General features: G+C 49.6%; 1 protein-coding gene across 16 annotated transcripts in view; it reads right to left on the bottom strand.

The window, feature by feature from the left end:
* TSNARE1 (t-SNARE domain containing 1) overlaps window positions 1-21,185 on the bottom strand; it is a 710,453-nt gene that overhangs the window by 261,682 nt on the left and 427,586 nt on the right. For 14 of the 16 annotated variants that reach the window (XM_077809733.1, XM_077809719.1, XM_077809724.1 and 11 more), the window contains one exon: window positions 19,749-19,916. In XM_077809733.1, the coding sequence (XP_077665859.1) occupies window positions 19,749-19,916 (168 nt within the window). The remainder of the gene's footprint in view (window positions 1-19,748; window positions 19,917-21,185) is intronic. The other 2 variants (XM_077809735.1, XM_077809732.1) reach the window with 1 other exon arrangement.

Here is a 21,185-nt window from a genome sequence, read left to right as displayed (position 1 = left end):
GTGTATCTTTTTTGTAACTTAAGGTTTTGCCTAGAGGGGTTCTCTATGTTTTGAATCTAATTACCCTGTAAGGTATCTACCATCCTCATTTTACGGGGGGGGTTTCTTTATTTCTATTTACTTCTATTTTTATTAAAAGTCTTCTTGTAAGAAAACTGAATTCTTTTTCATTGTTCTCAGATCCAAGGGTTTGGGTCTGTGGTCACTTATGCAAATTGGTGAGGCTTTTTATCCAACATTTCCCAGGAAAGGGGGGGTGCAAGTGTTGGGAGGATTGTTCATTGTTCTTAAGATCCAAGGGTCTGGGTCTGTAGTCACCTAGGCAAATTGGTGAGACTTTTTACCAAACCTTGTCCAGGAAGTGGGGTGCAAGGTTTTGGAAAGTATTTTGGGGGGAAAGACGCGTCCAAACAGCTCTTCCCCAGTAACCAGTATTAGTTTGGTGGTGGTAGCGGCCAATCCAAGGACAAAGGGTGGAATATTTTGTACCTTGGGGAAGTTTTGACCTAAGCTGGTAAAGATAAGCTTAGGAGGTTTTTCATGCAGGTCCCCACATCTGTACCCTAGAGTTCAGAGTGGGGGAGGAACCTTGACAAGCAGTTTAAAGAAAAGAAAAGAGTTCACTACAAGTCTGCAGGGGGCAAGGAAAATTAAATTAATAACAGTCTTCAGTGTCAGCATCCAAAACTCAATTTATATGCTCAAAATTGCCTGCTACATTTACTGTTTTATGTGAGAACATCACTGTCATGGCTAATTTATGAAGAGCAAGGGACCCCTTGCTAAACAGGGGGGGGAACAGAAACTACACCTCACCATAAAATGCTTCTCTCCTTTATGCTGATTTTAATTAACTTTTCAGTGACCCCCTTCCTTATAATCCCAATGATCCCTTTCCTTTCAGGGACCCATAGGGTTCTCTCACCTCCCCCACCTTCAATTTCCTCAACCACCCAACATGAGCCAAAAGAAGGTAGATCAGGGTTCCCTCTGAAGTGAATTAAGCTATTTTAGGTTGGGTTGGAGGGTGCGTTGTTCAAGAGTTACATCAAGTAAACTCCCACTACAACTCAGAAGACAGGGCTAGAGGAAAATGACAGAGGTGCACCCATCAGTACTGACTTTTTACCTGCTGTACCCATCAAAGATGGAGGGGAGGGGTATGTTTCCAACGACATGCTATGGAAGATGAGGGATGGGCAGATATGGCGGTAAAAATACTATTTGCTCTTCTGTAACACTCTTTTTCCGTGGATCAAGGCACTTTACATGCATTAGTTAAGCCACACAATACTTCAGAAAGGTAGACAAATACTATCCCAATTTTACAGAAGGGCAAACTGAGGCACAGAGTTCTTATAAGAAATGATTTCCCCAAAGATCAGACACACAAATCAAGGGCAGAACAAAGAGCACAACCCAAGAGCTCAAGAAGTCAGAACTACAGCACACCTCCAGAGCACATGGGTAAAAAAAATCTTTGCTGGCTTATGACACATTGATTAGCATATTATTAATTATCAATTGGGAATGAACTGGCTTTTGTTTGATGGGAAAGTTGCAATTCCAAGTCCCTTACGCCAGCCAATTACAACAAAGAAAATAGAAAACAGCTGTATTAATGCAGCACATCGTGTTTCTACTGTACACGTCACTACAGAAAGATGTAATACCTGTGTAAGGTATTGCCCTTTGTGAGAGAGTCATCATCCGGTAATGGAAAATTAGGACCCAAAAGCGCAGTAAGTCATGAAGAGGAAAGGCATCTTTTCCATCACAGGCAGCACTAACATCAGAATCTACCGTTACTCTTTCTCACCAAACAATGCTTCCATCGCAAGCATTATTTTTGCTGTTGCACATGGTCTATATCTATCCATCCTTCTGTCACATCTGTAGGTATCACTAGGCAGATGCCAAGATATGGGACTTTAAATCATCCACATTATTCTGTGTGCAGATATAGGGTGGTTTTTTAAATTCACAAACATTATGTGTGTGCGCACGCATGCATATATATACACACACACACATACACACTATACATACTGTGTGTATGTATATATGCACACACACACACATATATAATGTGCGTATATACATACAAAACCCTATAAATATCTATATACTTAATAATGTGGATGATTTAAAGCCCCATATTTTGGCATCTACATCGTGGTACATACAGATGTGACAGAAGGTGGATAGACATAGACATTTGCAATAGCAGAATTATTGCTTGTGGTTGTTTGGTGACAAAGAGACAGAGACGGGGGTGGAGGGATGTATATTTATGTATGCATAAATAATGTAGATGGTTTTATGTACACTGTGTGTGTAGTACAGTGTGGGTTTATTATTATTATTATTATTATTATTATTTTATTTCCTTCTGTAAAGGAAATGCTTAAACTTTAGCACATGCTTAAAATCCATCCCCACGTAGCTGAATATCTGTGCTTTGGTTACTATAAGTCTGATCTAAGCCCACTGAAGTCAATAGAAAGAACTCCCACTAACTTCAATGGGGTTTGGATTCGGTCCTATAACTCTAACAGGGAAGAGGAAAGCTATAATTAGTAGATATTAGAAACCTCTAAAATTTACATTAAATAGCTTCCACATACACAATACCGTCACAGCTGTAATGTCTGATATCTCAGGATCTTCCAGAGACAGAAATAAATGCTGTCTGTCCCACTGAGAAGCTGATCTCCCTCCTGGAGAAACATGAAATGCTAGACCTAAGAGTCAAGCACTAAACACTGCTGACCCTAAGACTCAAACCAGAATCATGTTTGGGAGGAAGATGGAAACATTTTTCTGGTTGTTGATAATGACGAAGATGACAATGATGATTAATGGCAGCTGCTTGAGGCTGCACAGAGTTTTGGAATGTTTGAAGTATGCCTAGGAGAAATGGATTAGAGTCAGAATGCTGGTGAAGTGGTCAAAGGTTCATGACAAATGAATTTACGACAACATAGTACCACATGGTATATTACCACATACCTACCTCCACCAGTGTGGATGGATTGCATTTAAATGATGGGTCAGACAGACATATATATACAGATGTCAATCATTCAGCAGCCAGTGGGAAAGAAAATAAATAAATGAATAAGTTAGAAGGGACTCTGCTTAGCATTGGTTTGTTTTTATTTATGGATTTAATTATTTCCCCTGGGAAAAGTGAATTTAGCAAAAACAAAACTGCAACACCTGCATTCAGAAATACAAAATCAACTGGAAGACACAACCAACTGAAAGATATATCTATCTGCATTTTAACACCTGGTCCACTGTGTTCTACAATGAGAGCGCTTAACTCCAGAGACTAGAAGCTATAAAAAAAAAATGCTTTGAATTCTCCCTGGAACCGAGGAGCAAATCCAGTATCTCAGCATAAAGGGAGTTTATAAATCTCTCAACTGTACTGATTAGCTCTTTGATCTCATCAACAGCCATCCCAATCCCAATTTTCCACCACAGTCCGTATTTTCATGCCTCCTACAATGCTAACTTGCATAACACTTAAAAACACTCCCAAAATAAGCTTACTAAGGCACACAGTTCAGGTCATGATGAGAACAAAGAGTCATGATCCAGTGCAATTTTGAAACAATGTTTTTGCCCTGTTTTTTTCCTCTACAACTTCTCCAGACTACATTATTTCCATGCTAACTTCAAAATAGGTCCCCCCATAGGACCTTCAAAGTAAAGACAAATAGCTTATGTTTAATGTGATGGAGAAAGGGAGCCAATGGACGAATACCCATGGTACGATCAAAGTGATGAGCAAGAAAAACAATCTTCACAGCAGCCTTTCGGCATAGCTAGCTTTACTTGTTCATATCATCACTTGCTAAAGAATCTCCCTCTTTCCCGAAGGCTTCCCTGTTATTTCTGTGCTTCCACCATTTTACTTTCAGACTTGTACATATATTTTCCCCAAAACATACTCTTAACTTACCTTCTCCCAAGCAATAATACCAAAGAAACCTAAGGGAGATTATCATGATCAACTCATTGGTTATCAGCTTGTAATACAATACAGGGGTGCAGAGAATACAGTCATTTTGGGATGTAAACACAAATGTCATCATGCTACAGTCTAGGGGCCTTAGACAACGACCTCTGAAGTTAGTGGAAGTCTTTGACTTCAATGGCCACTGGCTCAGGGTCCTGGGGAATTTATAGTTCTGTTCTACATTGCTCCGGTGTGACCACAACTAGGCATTATATATAGTTCCAAACATCTTGGTAGCAGAAGAAAATGAGTAAATTAGTAAAAAGAAAAGGAGTACTTGTGGCACCTTAGAGACTAACCAATTTATTTGAGCATGAGCTTTCGTGAGCTACAGCTCACTTCATCGGATGCATACCGTGGAAACTGCAGCAGACTTTATATATACACAGAGAATATGAAACAATACCTCCTCCCACCCCACTGTCCTGCTGGTAATAGCTTATCTAAAGTGATCATCAGGTTGGGCCATTTCCAGCACAAATCCAGGTTTTCTCACCCTCCACCCCCCCACACAAATTCACTCTCCTGCTGGTGATAGCCCATCCAAAGTGACAACTCTTTACACAATGTGCATGATAATCAAGTTGGGCCATTTTGGATTGATTTATTTGGATTTTATTTTATTAAATTATTATTAAAATTATAATTAATAATTTTATTAGATTATTATCAAAATTATTAATTAATTATTAATTAATTATTAAGTAAATTAATATTTTATTAAATTATTATTAAAATTATAATTAATAATTTTTAAATAATTATTTAAATGATTATTATTTAAATTATTAAATAATTTTATTTATTTGGATTGATTTATTTATCCAAATGATTTTATCCAAATGATTTTTGGATAAATAACCCAAGTTTAAACTGACACAGAGCCTTCTTTCTGATTGAGAAAATGGAGAGGACTTTCTGTCCAAGGGGCCCCCAATTCTTCCTGGGAGGAGTGGAAGGATTACTTAGGTCCCATAAGACTGTTGGGTGCCCACTGGTAATTTTTTTAGCAGATATATAGGAACTTTGTTTGTAATAAGTTTTTTCTGTAAAGCTTTCACCTTAAGAATACATGTGCTTGCTTATAAAGAGTTGTGGGGTAATTTGTGACTGCTGGCAATTACAGCTTTTTCATAGCCTTCGGAAAGGAAGCAAAGCAGAGACACTGACCTTTTGAGGTGGTCTGTCTTGTTGTGGATATCACAGTGTAAGCCGGGAACTGTGCAGTCTGGAAAAACCCCTGGTCAGGAGGGAGAGAGACATCTGTCTCCACCCAAGAGAGGTGACAGCTGAGGAGCCAGCGCTCTAGAGTGGGTGCCTTTGGTGGACCACAAGCTGGGAAAAACAGGTTCAGTTGCCCTGAACTGTGACAATTAGATGGAATACAGAGAACAGAAATAAAGTGATTGAAGAGCAAGGGAGATTGACTTGTGAGCAGGACAATAACTGTCTGTTGGTATCTGAAGAGTGTAAATGTCAAGGAGGAGGAAGAATTATTGAAAGCGCCTAATAGAGTTTTACTAGGTGTAGAGGGCTGAGAAACAGGAAAGGGATATTTAAGAAGAATAGAGGGAAGAATTTCATCAACAGTGAACTCTACTGAACCATGAAATAGTCTCCCAAAATAAATGGAGGCAGTCCTATAGCTTGGGTCATTTAAAAATAAATGGACAATATATTCAAGCATATTCTGTAGGGAACAATCCAATACTGACTCCCAGGGGATGGACATGTCAAGCTAATAGGTTGTCACTATCTCTAATGACTATGAGTTTCCAATATACTACAGTGAATTGGTGTTTTTGAACAAACTGGATGTTTCAAAGAATCATAGAAATGTAGGACTGGAAGGGACCTCAAAAGTCATTTAGTCCAGTTCCCTGCACTGAGTATTAACTAGACCATCCTTGATAGGTGTTTGTCTAATCTGTTCTTAAAAAAACCTCTTCTGTCAGAGATTACACAGCCTCCCTATGCAATTTGTTCCAGGGCTTAACTACCCTTACAGTTAAGAAGTTTTTCCTAATGTCTAACCTAAATCTCTCTTGCTGCGATTTGAGGAGGTAACTTACCTGTAAATGGAGGTTCTTTGAGATGTGTTGTCCCTATCTGTACACCATACATGGGTGTGCATGCGCGGCATGCATCTGAGTCCAGAAGTATTTCTTAGCAGTGTCTGTTGACTCACACATGCATAGTGCATTCCCTCGTGCTCACAGCTGAGGCTATAATAGGTCATGCGGGTTGATGACTCTCCAGTGTCCCTCTTACTGCTGTGTAGTCCAGTCCGCAGGAGAGATCATGGAGACCAGGTAGTGGAATACAAATAGGGACCACACATGTCAAAGAACCTCCAGTTCATAGATGACTTGTGCCTGCTAACAGAGGTGGGGAACAACGTAAATGGAGGGATGCATGACTGTCCCAGATGTCTCCTCTGGGAGGAACTTCCAGCCCCACATCCCTGGGCCAGGACAGCCAATCCTGACAACTCCTAAGGGGCTGGGTCCACAGGAGCGGGGAGCTCTTGGCCCGGCTGGGGCCATCCCCAGCCCCGGCTGAGCAGAGGTCAGGGAACCTGCTCCTAGCGCCTTCTCCAGCAATAACAGTGACTGTCATCCAGGGCTGAGCATGTGAGGTTTGCAAACAATAATAAGGTATATCCAGCTAGAGCTGGGCAGATGTGTGGCTGTGATACAGCATGGCCAGAGGGCAGCAGGAAAGTGTTTTTGTTTTTTGTTTTTGTTTTTTTTTTTAAGCAGAAAAAAATTTTATTTGTGTAACACCTACAAGAATCACCAAAAAAAATAAAGCAAAACTATGCAACAAAACAAAAGCAAACACAAGGTATAACACAGCAGCCTTCAGGAGGGAGAAGTGTTCAGGCTAGCCTGGGCCCAGAGCGGGGGGGCTTCCTCGACACTCGTGGTCTTCCACCCTCCTGAGTTACCTGGTGGCCTAGAGCGGGGGGGCTTCCTCGACACTCATGGTCTTCCACCCCCTCGAGTTACCTAGTGCCACGCCCAGCGTCACCGATTATTCCTCTCCTGAGAATGCCCGACAAGATGGCCACGGCTGCGAGGTGGGCGGTTTGGGGGTGGGGGGGACGTACACCACGTGTGATAGGACCCCTCCTAGGTGACAGTGATGATGGTATCCACAGTGGCAACGGCTGGGGCTGGGGTCTCTTGCTCTACCCCTCAATCAAAGGGTCAGACGGAGGGAACCGGACGGGGTCACCGAGCAGAGAACCTCGGACAGCGCCCACCGCTCCTCGAAGGCATCAAGGGAGTCGGTGGACGCCGCCCAGAGGAACTCCGCCCGGGTACGTGAATGTACTGAGGATCGGAAAATGGCCGTACAATCGCAGGATGCTTCATTAGCCAACCTCCCCTCTCTGGTTTTATAAATGGCTGTTTTAGCTAGGGCTAGGAGGAGGTTAACCAGGAGATCTCGCGATTTTGTGGGGCCATGGATGGGGATGTGTAGATAAAAAGGTGACGGGAAAAATGTAGCCAAAAGCGTAATAAAATATTCGTGAGGAGCCGGAAAAGGGGCTGCAGCCTGGCACACTCTAAATATACGTGCACCAGGGTTTCCCTCACGTTGCAAAAGGGCAAGTATCCGGGATGGGGGTGAACCGTGTCAAAAACACGCCTGTGCTCACAGCTCCGTGAAGGAGCCGCCAACTAATGTCCCCGACGGGCCTCAGGACCAAGGTGGAATACAGGCTGGCCCACCGAGGTTGATCACCCTCCAAAGGTGGCAGGAGGTCCCGCCACTCTGTATCGGGGTGGGACACCAGAGTGTGGGCGTGAAGGGTGTGAAGCGTGAGTGTGTATAGATATTTCCGTGGCGCGATTTGGAAGCTGACCGGCTGCAGTTTATGCAGCCGGCTCGCAGTGGAAGGGTGAGGGGTTTGTTGGGATCTACGGGGTAAGGGCCCAACTGAAAGGTCCGGCGGGCCTGGGGTAGAGGGTGGGCAGGGTGCGCCCTCGCGCAGGGCTCGGTTGAGATAAGCCCGAGCAGCGGGCGTCAAGGTGGCCTTCACCTCCTGAAGTACGTGCTGGGCGGTACGAGGTCTGGAGAGCCCCATATGCCGAGCGAGCATTACGGGATCCAGCCAGTCTCCCCGGTCGTAGTCCAGGAGGTATCCGACTCTCGTGGCTTCCGCCAGGACCAAACTCTGGCGCACCGAGCGGGACTCCACGCCTGCACACGGAGCTGGGGGTTGTGTAGCAGGGGCTCTGCGAGGAGATCTGCTCCCATGGTGGCCGCCACAGACCTAGTAGTTGAAAACAGTTTTCAGGTCCGGAGGAGGTCCTGGTAGAAGACCGGCAGCCCGGAGAGGTCTCGTGGAAAACCTCTCGGACAGAGATAAAAGAGCTGCCGGTCGTATCGGAGCCCTTGGAAGCGGCGCAGGAAGGCGTGCGCCAATATGCTCCACGTCGAACTACCTGCACTGTAAAGAAGCCTCTGCAGGGCCTGGAGGCGGAAGACATGGACCTGAGTGTGCAGACACTTCAGGCCCTGCCCTCCTTCCTTCAGGGGTAGATGAAGAACCCCAACAGGGGCCCAGTGCATTCCTGACCAAAAGAACTCTAGAATCGATGTCCGGAGGTTGGTCAGGAAACCCAGGGCCGGGACCAGGGTGTTGAGCCAGTACCAGAGCGTGGACAGGACTAGTTGGTTAAGCACCAGTGTTCTCCATCAGAGGGAGAGACATCGGAGTAGCCTCGTCCATTTCTGGAGCCGCTCTATCACCCCGCCTTCTAAATTTTGCCAGTTCTCCAGCAGAGAAGCATGCGTGGCAGAAAGGTAAATGCCTAGGTAGAGCAGTGGACCCGCGCTCCACCGGATGGTCTGAAGTGCGGGTGGGAGGGAGCTCACCTGCCGCCAGTCCCCCACCGCCAAGCCAGAGCTCTTGACCCAGTTGACTCGGGCGGAGGAGGCTGCCGAATAGATGGCCTGGCAAGCCTCCACCCGCGCCGAGTCGCCCGGGTCCTGGACCACGAGGAGCACGTCAGCGGCGTACGCCGACAGGACCAGCCGCAGCTCCGGCTCCCGCAGCACCAACCCCGTCAACCTCCTGCAGAGGAGACAGAGGAAGGGCTCGATCGCCAGAGCGTACAGCTGGCCCGAGAGGGGGCACCCCTGCCGTACTTCTCGCCCGAAGCTGACCGGTTCGGTCAGGGTCCAGTTGAGCCTAACCAGACACTCCGCGGAAGCGTACGGCACCTGGAGAAAACTCACAAACTGAGGTCCGAATCCAAACGCCTGCAGAGTGTCCAGGAGGTATCCATGGTCCACTCTATCAAACGCCTTCTCCTGATCAAGAGACAGGAGGGCGAACGACAGACCGTCTCTATGCCCGAGTTCCAAAAGATCTCGGACTAGAAATAGGTTGTCAAAAATGCTGCGATCCGGGACAGTATAGGTCTGGTCTGGGTGGATCACGCCTTCCATCACGGACCCTAGCCGCAGCGAGATTGTTTTTGCTACGATTTTGTAGTCCGTGCTAAGGAGCGAGACGGGACACCAGTTTCGTAAATCACGGAGGTCCCCCTTCTTCAGCAACAAGGCGAGCACTGCTCGCCTGTACGAAAGAGGGAGGACCCCACCCTGCAAAGACTCAGCCAGACAATGGCTAGGTCTGGGCCAAGGATGTCCCAGAACGCGCGGTAGAACTCCATGGTCAGCCCATCCATGCCCGGAGATTTATTGGTGGGCATGCGACAGAGGGCTTCCAAGAACTCGGCCAGGGTGAGAGGCAGCTCTAGTCGGTCTCGGTCGCCCACGCTGACCGTGGGGAGTTCCTCCCAGAGCACCCTGCAAGCACCAGGATCTGTCAGATCCGGGGAGAAAAGGCTTGTGTAGAAGTCACGGGCCCTCCCACACATCTCCACTGGATCCATGAAGGGGGTGCTGTCTTCTGCTAGAAGGCAGGTGACGTGTTTCTTGGCCCCCCTCGTTTTCTCCAGGGCGTAGAAGAAACGGGAGTCGCGATCCATCTCCCGAAGGAGGCAGATGCGGGATTGAACAGAGGCACCTCGGGCCCGATGGTCCTCGAGGGCCTGGAGCTCCTCCCGCTTCTCCCGGCATGCTCCACAGAGGAACGGGTCCTCGGGGCTGGCGGCCACACACCTCTCCATCTCCAAGACCTCCCATTCCAACTGCTCTATTGCTGCATTTCTCCGTCAGCTGGTGCCCTGGGTGTAGTCACGGCAGAAGAGCTTGGCGCGCACCTTCCCTAGATCCCACCATCGCCGCGCCGAGGGAAAGGCACGCTGCTGCTCTCGCCAGGCCAGCCAAAACTCCCGGAAGGACGTCACGAAGCCCTCATCCTCCAACAGGCTGTTGTTAAAATGCCAATAGGCCGGCCCCGGCCTCTCTGCATGGATGGAGGCTGTTATAGTGGCTAGATGACGGTCGGAAAATGGGGCCGGCCGAATGTTGGAGGAGTGGGCCTGTGAAAGATGGAAACAGGATAAATAAATATGGTCCAACCGAGAGTGGTGTGACCGATGGGCCTCCACCCGGACAAAGGTGAATGTGGAAGTGTCATCTGGGTGGTGGTCACGCCAGATGTCTACTAGGGAGTGATGTTCGACTATTCCTTGGAGAATGTTCATGGCAGCCGGGCTCAGCTCGGCCCCTGAACGGTCCTGTACCTCGAGGGTGGTGTTAGAGTCCCCTCCCAAGACTAAGCACTCGTGAGAATCTAGGGTGCTGACGAAGTTGGACACCAGCTGATAGAATTGCGGCTGCTTCGGGCTCGTTGTCGGGGCATAGATGTTAACGAGGTTGACCACGAGCCCCTCCATACGGACTCAGAGATGCAGCAGGTGGCCCGGCACGGCCTCAGTGACCCCTAGGACCTCGGGCCGTAGGTTGGGGAAGAACAGGGTCGCCACTCCAGCTTGTTGAATCGTGAAGTGGCTGAAGTAGACCCCGTCCCCCCACTCCAGCCGCCAGCTGTCCTCGGCGGTCGGATCCGTATGGGTCTCCTGCAGGAAAACTACAGAGTACCCCCCTTCCCGAAGGTAAGAGAGCACCTGGGACCTGCGGAGAGCCATCCTACAGCCCCTGGTGTTCAAAGTTGCAATAATGAGGAGCGTCATGCGGAGGGATGGGGGGGTGGGGGTTCCTTGTTGGCGGGGGTGTTCGCAGCCCCCGGAGGGTCGCGCAACAATCCGTGACCCATCCCGTAAGTGAGTAAATCGTCATGGAAGCTGCAGGCCCACCCGTAGGCCGCGACACCATGCCTTCCTTTCCCTTTACCCTCCTTTATAAGGGCCCTTGTGGCCCGGAGGATTTGATCAAAGTCCCCCCATAGCTGGAGAGCTAGCTGTACCCTGTTGCGGGAGCCACGGATGTCTTCTAAAAACTCTCGCAACGCTTTTCGCAGCTCATGGGGGGGTGGGGTTGCGATTTCCGGGTTATTCCCTGGTGGGGCTCTTGGTGCAGCCTCGTGGTCCGCTGAGGCGGGCAGGCAGGGTGCAGACCACCGACGGGGCGTCTGACAGGCTAAAGTTATTAGGTCCGTCTCAAGCCTTGGGGTAGAAGAGGATGGCGGAGGGAAAATTGCAGCTCCTAATGGGTCGCGGCAGGAAAATGCAAAGGCTGCTCTTTGGGGGGGATCCGCAAAAAACGGGAAAAAAATAACCCCAGGGGCGGCAATAGCATTTCAGGAGGAGGTGGATTGGGGAGGGACAGGGGTGGGGGCGGGGGCAGAGGCGAGGCTCTGGGCTTCGGGAGGCAAGCAGCTAAGAGGTGGTGCCTCCCGAACAGATTTGAGGGTTAAGGGGGTGGGGAGGGGGCTCCCAGTGATGCTAGGCGCAGGCTCTGTGGTGGATTTGGCAGCCATGGCCTCAGGTGGTGGACCACCTTCTGCAGGGTGCTCGCCTGGGAAGGCGGTTAGGGGGAGGGACCATGGGAAAAGGGGGACTGGGGTAAGGTTGCCCAGATCGAGGCCAGCTGGCAGTAGGTCATTCTCTCCCTGGGTGATCAGGGTGAAACCTAGGGCCTCGATCTCCTCATACATGGAGGAAAGGTCGTCTTCTGCCACCCCGGGGGACTCGCCTCTGGCACCCGCTATGACGGTCGCTTCGGGGTTCGCGGGGGGTTCGGGTGATATTCGGGCAGAAGGGGCTTCCTCAGGGGTCTTGGAGCGGAGGGTCTCCTGTGGAGGGGAGATTCTACCTTCCAGTGCTATTTTGTCTTCCCCTCCTGACGCTGGCAGATGGATCTCACTCGTGGGCATAGCGGAAGGCTCAGTGTCTGTGCCTCCCCTCCTGGTCTTCCGGGGGGCCTCCGCATCGGATGGGTGCAGCGGAGCTCGAGCCTTCCACTTGCCTCGCTTTCCCTGGACTAGGGTCCAGCCCTCCATAGCATCGTCTGGGGGCTGGTTAGCAGGGGTCGTGTTGGGGGGCAGAGGCGATGGTTCAGGGGTTCGGGGGGGTAACGGTGAGGCAGCATGGGGGGGGCGGTTCTCCTTGGGACGGACCCTCTTCTATGCCCGGTAATATCTTTGCTGCACCCTCCTCCATAGGCTCTTCTGGATTGTTAACAGCAAGGGCAGGGCTCCCTCGCTCGTCTGGGCATTGTAGGGGAGGTGTCTCTTGGGCCTGGGCAGGAGCAGCGGTGGATTGAGCAGGAGGAGAGGTGGTTTCAGATGTCGGGCGGCCAGGGGCGTTGGCAACGACGGAGCCGATGTCCTGCCGGGTCTCGGGGGTCTCAGGTGCTCCTCCCCGCCGGGCCAAGGGGCAGTCTCTTCAGACATGCCCCGCTGATCGGCAGAGGTAGCACCAGGCCTCTCCTGTGGAATAGTAGACCCGATAGCGGGCTCCCTGGTAGGGGACTAGGAAGGACCCCTTGAGCGCCTCTCCGTCACGCGCTGGCGGCGGCTGTAGAAGCTGCACTTGCCGGCAGAACGAAAGGACGTGACGGAGGGTGGGGTCCTTGCAGCCCAACGGGAGAGGGCTGATGACAGAAACGGGTTTCCCCAGGGTGGAGAGAGCGGGTAACAGGGCAGCACTGGGTAGGAAAGGAGGGATGGAGGTCAGGACTGGGCGGACGCCCAGGTCTTCTAGCGGCTCCAGGATGACAAACACCCCCGCCACCGCCAAGCCCTTCTCCACCGCCTCCTGGGCGGCAGCCTCCGATGCTAAGAAAAAGACGACCTTCCCGTACATTTTGGAGGCCGCCACAATAGCCGTGGGTCCTACCACCCTCGCCAACGCCTGCACGTATGTCTCTACGTGGGGCGAGGTGGGCACCAGGAGGCAACGGACGCCGTGCTTCCTGGTCATGGTGGGAAAGGGACCCCGGCCGCTATTGATGGTAGCGGAGGCGGTGGGTGGGCGAGATGACGAGGCGGCAGGCGGGGGCGGGGGGCTGCCACCGCCCGGGCATACACCCTGGGGGCCGGGGGAGGGACGCTCGCAGAGCTGGTGGAGGGAACAGCAGGGAGGGACGCCATGGTCGATGACGAGGCCACAGCGGTGGGGGCAGCCTCTGTCATGGAGGGCTTGGTGGTTGTGGCGGGGCCCTTCCCCTTCTTCGCACCCTGGCCTTTCTGGCTAACCGGGGGGGCTTTCCTAGAATCTGGGGGGGCGGTGGGCGTAGCAGCGGCAATAGTCGCCCCGGTGCCTCCGGCTGCCAATGCCCCAGCAGGGACGGTGGCAGGTGTTTTGGCAGCAGTGGTGGTGGTGGTGGGGGGCTTGGGGGTTAGGCAGGGGGGTAGGTGGGGGAGGGGCAACTGAGGTTGTTAGAGGGGCCTCACCCCTCTCATTCCCCGCCATCGTGAGCAGGGAGAGACGGGGAGACACCAGAAGGAAGGGCGGGGGGGAAACAGATTAACCACTTCTCCCTGCTGGGCTGCAGGCGGGGGGGGGGGGGGGGGGGCAAATGTGTCGGACTGGACAAGGGAAGGAAAACAGGAGTTGGGTCAGGTAGTGGGGCAAACTGTGGGGTGGGCAGTCCGGGGGCGGGGGTGGGGGGGAATGCGGACCCACACGCGTTTATCCAAAGAGTCTCGCTTGGTTGGCTGTTGTGTCTGGTCCGGATGACGAAATTCAAAGCAAGCAGTTGAGGCTAGAGGCAGATGGCAGGTTGCCAGCAGGGACGGACGGCGGGGGGACCATGACAGTTGTAGTAGTGTTGGGGGGGACACCAATGGATCGGGGGGCAGCTCCGTGCCACACCCCCTGTGCCCCTACATACGTAGTTAAGACACAGTCAAACTCCCCCCACACGAGAGTACAGTTCAAAAGTTACTCAGTCTTACGGCCCCCTCCACAATGATTTGTAGCTTCCCTGGGCGATGTCTCTGTCAGCTGTCTTCTCTCCCGGTCTTTGTGGAGCATTCCAAAAATGCCAAGCAGATAAGAAGACAATTAATTGCGGGTCCACAAACGAACAGCAAAACGGTTGGGTCTGGGGACGGCCACTCCCCTCCTCCGGGGAGCAGGTCGGCAGTCCTCCCCCCTCCTCCGGGGGTTGCAGCTGAAGCAGTAGCAGCGTCCGAGGGCAGGCATGGGGGGGCTGGCAGGCAAGCTGGCAGCCGACCAGCACTCGAACGGCAGCAAAAAACCCCAAAAAAACAGCAAAAAAAACAAAACGAAGAAAAAGCGTCTGGCTTGGTTGCGGGGAGGGGGGGAGACTAAAGCAGGGGCAAAAAGCAAGGAAAGCCCAGGCCAGAGAACAGCAGGAGAGTGTCAGAAGGGAGCCTTCTTCCCTGTAGAGGGAAGAAAATTTGCTATAAATTAACTAAAGCACCTGAAGCCAATTAAAGCACCTGAAGCCAGTTACATGATAACCCCTCCCCCCCTGCTTCAATCAGACAAGAGGAGGAGTTGAAGCAGAGTGGATCGGCGTTGGAGCAGAGAGCCGTTTGGAGGAGTTGAAGCAGAGCGGATCGGTGTTGGAGCAGAGAGCGGTTTGGAGGAGTTGAAGCAGAGCGGATTGGCATTAGAGCAGAGAGCGGTTTGGAGGAGTTGAAGCAGAGCGGATTGGTGTTGGAGCAGAGAACGGTTTGGAGGAGTTGAAGCAGAGCGGATTGGTGTTGGAGCAGAGAGCGGTTTGGAGGAGTTGAAGCAGAGCGGATTGGTGTTGGAGCAGAGAGCGGTTTGGAGGAGTTGAAGCAGAGCGGATTGGTGTTGGAGCAGAGAGCCGTTTGGAGGAGTTGAAGCAGAGCGGATTGGTGTTGGAGCAGAGAGCCGTTTGGAGGAGTTGAAGCAGAGCGGATTGGTGTTGGAGCAGAGAGCCGTTTGGAGGAGTTGAAGCAGAGCGGATTGGTATTGGAGCAGAGAGCCGTTGGGAGGAGTTGAAGCAGAGCGGATTGGTGTTGGAGCAGAGAGCGGTTTGGAGGAGTTGAAGCAGAGTGGATTGGTGTTGGAGCAGAGAGCGGTTTGGAGGAGTTGAAGCAGAGTGGATCGGTGTTGGAGCAGAGAGCGGTTTGGAGGGAAGCAGAGGAGAGTTTGGAGAAGTGCTGCGGTGGGCTAAGAAGACCAAGACCCTAGGTAAAGGGACACCTGGTTTGTGCAGAGGGAGGGCAGGAAGCCCCACAAGCTGAAGGGCAGGAGAGGGAAGTAGCCCAGGGGAAGGAACCACTAGTTCTAGTGATTTACCGCTATCCCTAGGGCCCCTGGGCTGGGACCCAGAGTAGCGGCCGGGCCCGGGTTCCTCCCTCTCCACTCCCCTCCTCTATGATACTAGTGGGGCAGTTAATACCCCAGTTCAGGGGCAAGAAACGGTGCCCTGAACACCCCCCCACCCCTGCCCCAAGAAGAGAAAGCGCGAGACCCATCAGAGTAGTGCCAGCAATTTGCCACAGGCACAATTCAAAATGTCCATAACCTTCTCATCACATTTCTTTTAAAATAGGTTGAAGGATTGCTTAATATCTGCTTAATGCAGCATAATGATGGAGAGACATAATACACGATGCTAATTTTCTTATATTTCACCCTCTTCCTATTAATTAAAAAATCACTGAAGCTCTGTATGCAAGAATGCGTATGTTGTGTAGCCCTCGCAAGGTCATTGAATAAATGTACAGTACCAGTTATCAATGCAAAGTGGGTTTCGGTTGTGATGTCAGTGGAAAAACAGATTCTTAAGAAACAGAAACCTGAATCCCTGTCACCATATGCAAAGTGGCTGAGTGAATTATCGAACACTTAGCTAATGGGGAATTAACATTAGGTGGGAGTCACACTTGGAAAGCCTACAAAATCAATAAAAATCTTATTTTAAAATAAAGGTGCATTATGTCTGTGTACTTTTAACAACCTTGTAGCACCTGGAGTGAAGTCTTCCATGCCTGCTGGGCATCTTCCATCTGCTCAGCACAGGAAGCTTTCATCTAGCATTTTCAGTTACAGGGAAGTGACAATGTCTTCTGTGCCGGGCAGGAGACAGTAGGAACATGTATAGGGAAAGGAAGCTGCTACATTCTCTCAATAATGTCTCAAGAATATGACCCATCTCTACCACTTCCTGGGAAAATACCATTACATCCATGCTTCTTAGATATCAAACGTCCCCTCCACCCTCCAAAAGAAAGAAGCCATGCTTTCCAGGACTGAAACACAGGAGAAAGCAGAGTGCAAAGTATTCGTACAGCACCTGTGAAATTAATATCGACATACGCCCCAAATGCCCGCATGAATCTCTATATCTTCTACCCCAACAGGGCAGCTGCAATCAGCCAGACTGTCCTTGGTCTCTTTCTAAATGTTACATCTTGATAGGAAGGCTGGGCCTTTTCACTTTGTTGACTACCTTCTGTAAAAAAGTGCTTTTAGGACATCTGTAAGCATCTTTTTAGGATTGTACTATCTTCAAGACATTGTAAATTTATCTTGTTCAGGTGAGTCCATCCTGGATCATTTTTATCCCTTCAGTTCATCAATACTATTATTGTAAATTGTACATACAGAAGGAATATCCAGGTCATTGGACTGGGGATATTTTAATTTGCGTTTACTTGTATACAATACCCAAGATGGTTTTACCAGTATAACCTAAAATAAACACTTAAGTATACTTAAGAGCAGCAACATCCCAAGGTACAAATATATGCAACATACTGCAGTGAACCACATTATAGATGGCTCTGCAGGAGGCTCAGCCACGAGAGATTCCAGCAGAGGTTTTCACTGGATATTGCTGTCAAACTCACACTCACAGACAGGTACAGATGCTAAAATGGAGGATAACCTTTTACAGTTTCACCTCAGGGAACAAAAATATTCAATGACTTTCTGTATCTTGGATATCAGCACCACCATTCAACCAACCTGAGCCAAGGCAAGGTGTGCATAAAGGGAGATATACCCCTAGAAGACAAAATAAGTCTCCCATTTTAAACACTGAATCATATCTAATTCTTATCTCTATTTAAAAGCAGCATATATTCCCTTCTCAAAGATGCAGTGTACTGGGTCACAGTTTGAACTTTTGTCCTCTTCTTGCACTGTTGATTTGCATCACACTTTTTGACATGCTAATATCCAAATTCATTCTGATAAAAGTAGCTGAATTCAATTAGAGAATAACATGTATTTCTTAATCAAATGTTCTGATTTATTCTGAAATCCTATCTTTAGGTTCATCCTTAGTTTAAGCGTGCATAAGTTTGTGAGTGGAAATGTTCTCTGTTCTCATTCATTTATCGGTTAAATTCAAGCAACTGAGTATTCCAAAAGTGAAAACTGATTTTTTTAAAAGAAAAAAATGTATACATGACTCAGTCATATCTCTTAAAAAAAAAAAAAGCTTTTGGAGCTTTTTGACGTTATATTTATAAACCTTTGTGCTGCCTTTTAGTAAAAAATAAGCCTGGAATATTGTAATTTGATTCCTTTCCTTCACCATTACTACGTTAAGAACCAACAGATTCTTATATAAAAGAGCAAAATATTTAATTATTAAGGTAGGAGGGTTACAGTATTTTATTTTGCATGATCACTGGTATTAGGCATTGATTGCTGATGGAAATAGAGGAAGCAGGAAGTAGGTGTATGTATAGAGTAAGGTGGATTGTTCAACCTAGCATCCAACAACATATCTGGGTACAGTAACTCAACCTTAACTAGGACGATGCTAAGTGAGGTTTTGTTGTTATGTCGCTGATCAATTAGGGAACATGCTCGTTTAAAGTTGCGCAATGCTCCCTTATAACGTTCTTTGGCAGCTGCCTGCTTTGTCTACTGCTGGCAGGAAGAGCAGCCCGTTACAGCAGGCTGGTGGGGGCTTGGAACCAGGGTGGGCCGGCAGCCCCCCCATCAGCTCCCCGCTCCCCTAAGTTCCCTGTGCGGCACCCGCCCAGCAGACTATCAATTTCCGGGCAGTTCAGCTGTCCCTCCCGCCACTGCCGTGTGCTGCTCCTGCCCTCTGCCTTGGAGCTGCTCCCCGAGCCTCCTGCTTGCTGTGGAGGGAGGGGGAAGAGGAGTGCTGATGTCTGGGTGTCCCCCCTCTCCCTGTTCCCCCCCCCCCGCTCCTGTACCCCATCTCCACAGAGCAGGAGGGGATAGGACAGGGCTCAGGATGGAGGGAGTTTCCTGGCAGCAGCTGCTATCTCAACTTGCTGATCTACTTAAAAAGGCAGTGTACTTAGAGTAGGAGCTTCTCTCTCACACACGGTGTGTGTCTATCTCTCTCTGTCAGACACACACCGTGTGTGTGACTTTGTCTCTCTCTCTCTCTCTCTCACACACACACCGGATATCTCACACACACATGCAACACCACCACCACCCCTGCACTTTGGAAAGTGGCGGGAGTGGTGCGCTCCAGTGGGATAGCATGGGTTCATCATCACGTTCAGTTTCCGCAGGGAATGTTTGCAGCCACTGCCATGCGTCTATTGTGTCTCCTCCCTCCACGTGTGCTGCCTTGCAGAGTGTGAGGCTACATTAACAACGTGTTAACCCTTGAGGGCTGAGTCGAGTGCTAGTTCATCATTTAGCGGTAAGGCATTCCCTGGGAAATATCCCCCCCTCTGACTCCACCACCTCAACCAAGCTTCACAATCATCATTGCTGTGTACAGTATTAAATTGTTTAAAACTTATACTGTGTATACTGTATATAAAACTTATACTATATATATAGTCTTTTGTCTGGCAAAAAAAAAATGCCCTGGAACCTAACCCCCCATTTATATTAATTCTTATGGGGAAATTGGATTCGCGTAACGTCGTGTCACTTAAAGTCGCATTTTTCAGGAACGTAAGTACGACGTTAAGCGAGGAGTTACTGTATATAAGCTGTACGACAACCAGCCAACAGCAGAAAGAATGCCAGTAAACTGCATCTGTTCCATGTCTCTCACCCACTGGGTCTGATCCTCTGATCTGTATGCACACAAAGCTATCACTCATCACAAGAGAGCTCTGCCTGAACCGGCACTGCAGCACTGAGCCCAAAGACTCTGCAGCGCAATAGACGATGAGACAAACTATATGCTTAAACATTTAATCCTAAACACTAATTCCTTTAACTTTCACCAGTGACTATACGGCACTGTAATTCTTCCTTGCTCTACATGTTCCCACTGTAATATACACCTGAAAATGCTCCCAAAACCTAATGGAGGTGTCACAACACCAAGAATATAAAACCAACGTCGTCTTCTCTTCAGAGTGTCTACCGTGTGGCTAAGCTAATGACCACTCCCACTTCCAAGCCAGCTGGTAGTGAAGGCTACTGACCTCAATCTGCTGAATGGCTTCTTCCCGCAGACGGATGGCCTCCAGGTCCTCTTCTGTGATTTCCGAGAGCAGGGCTTGATCCTGACTCTGGTTCTGCCACATGCCATCTCCTCCATTAAAAATCTTCTCATCATCAGCCAGGTCGGAGAAGGGGGTCTTGGGACTCTGCTGAGATGGGAGAAAGTATGTAAGGCAGGGTTAGATTTAACAGCATGGTTGCTGCTTTTACCTACCAGGCAGATTATGCAAAACAAAGCTCTATGTACCAGATATAGTGCCTTTGGAATGCGTTTTAAGGGCTGTAGGCTGAGAACCACAGTGCCCCCGCATCATAAAACTGCCCACAGTCCCCAGAGTGGGGCCAGGAGTGGACCCTGGGTGTGGGCCAGGCAGCCATACCCCAAATACGGCTGCGTGGGGCTGGGCAGCAGCCAGGACCCTGAGCACTGAGCCAGGAGCGGAGCACCCAGCGGGGTTGGCAGCCAGGACCTGAGAAGAGGGGCCAGGAGTGGAGCCCCACCTAAAAAATGGGGCAAACCCCCTGGTTTCCAGAGCCCCCCACCAAACCTACCCAAAGACCAACTCTACCACCCCGTGTCCCACTGCGGCACTCACCAGCCTCCTGCTGGCAGGAACGCTGGTGCAGGCTGCAAGACGCTGTCTCCCCCTCAGCCAGCCCTGCCCCCTGCCAGACCAGAGTGGCAAATTTTGAATATTTTTTTAGCACAGAGCTGGGCTGCAGCTGTATGCTAATTGGGCTGCATGTGGACCATGGGCCACATTTTGAGAACCGCTGAGACAGATGATGGGCAGGAGAAGGGAAGAATTATCCCTGTTCTATAAATGGGGAACTGAAGAGGTCAAATGACATGCCCAAGGTAACACGGAAGTGTTGGTAGAGCTCGGAATTGAACTGAGATCTCCTGAGACCCAGGCCAATGCCTTCACCACATCATCTCTCTCATCATATGTCATATCATATATATCTCAACATACAGGCCCTGATCCAGCAAAGCACTTATGCACACATTTAAGTTTAAGCACATTAGTCCCACTGTTATTACTTATTAAGTCTACGATACCCTACAGTGTATTCAACACTTTACCAGAGCATACGCAAATTCCCTACCCTGAAGACTTTATGATCTAATTTACAGTACACGAGTTATCAGAGAGTGACGAACCGTGTGCCTGACGTGAGTAGGAAGGAGAGCTGCAACAGCAATACGATAATACAGTTATCATTATGGGCAACCCATGGTTCCATTTTGGTTTGCTTTTTGAATTAACTCACTGGCGGCTCACACAGCAGGTGTTCGTTTTTAGGAAGCATTTAAGGCTCCGCATGGTATAACATTAAACACGTAAGTAGCGCCATCGAACTGGCATTGCTCCCAGTTTCGCTTATCAAAAGTTAAATTAAATGGCAGTCCAGCT

Source organism: Eretmochelys imbricata, chromosome 2 (assembly GCF_965152235.1).
Source record: "Eretmochelys imbricata isolate rEreImb1 chromosome 2, rEreImb1.hap1, whole genome shotgun sequence".
Taxonomy (NCBI): Eukaryota; Metazoa; Chordata; order Testudines; family Cheloniidae; genus Eretmochelys; species Eretmochelys imbricata.
The sequence above is the reverse complement of the archived record's forward strand: the minus strand, read 5'-3'. Positions and strand labels throughout refer to the sequence as shown.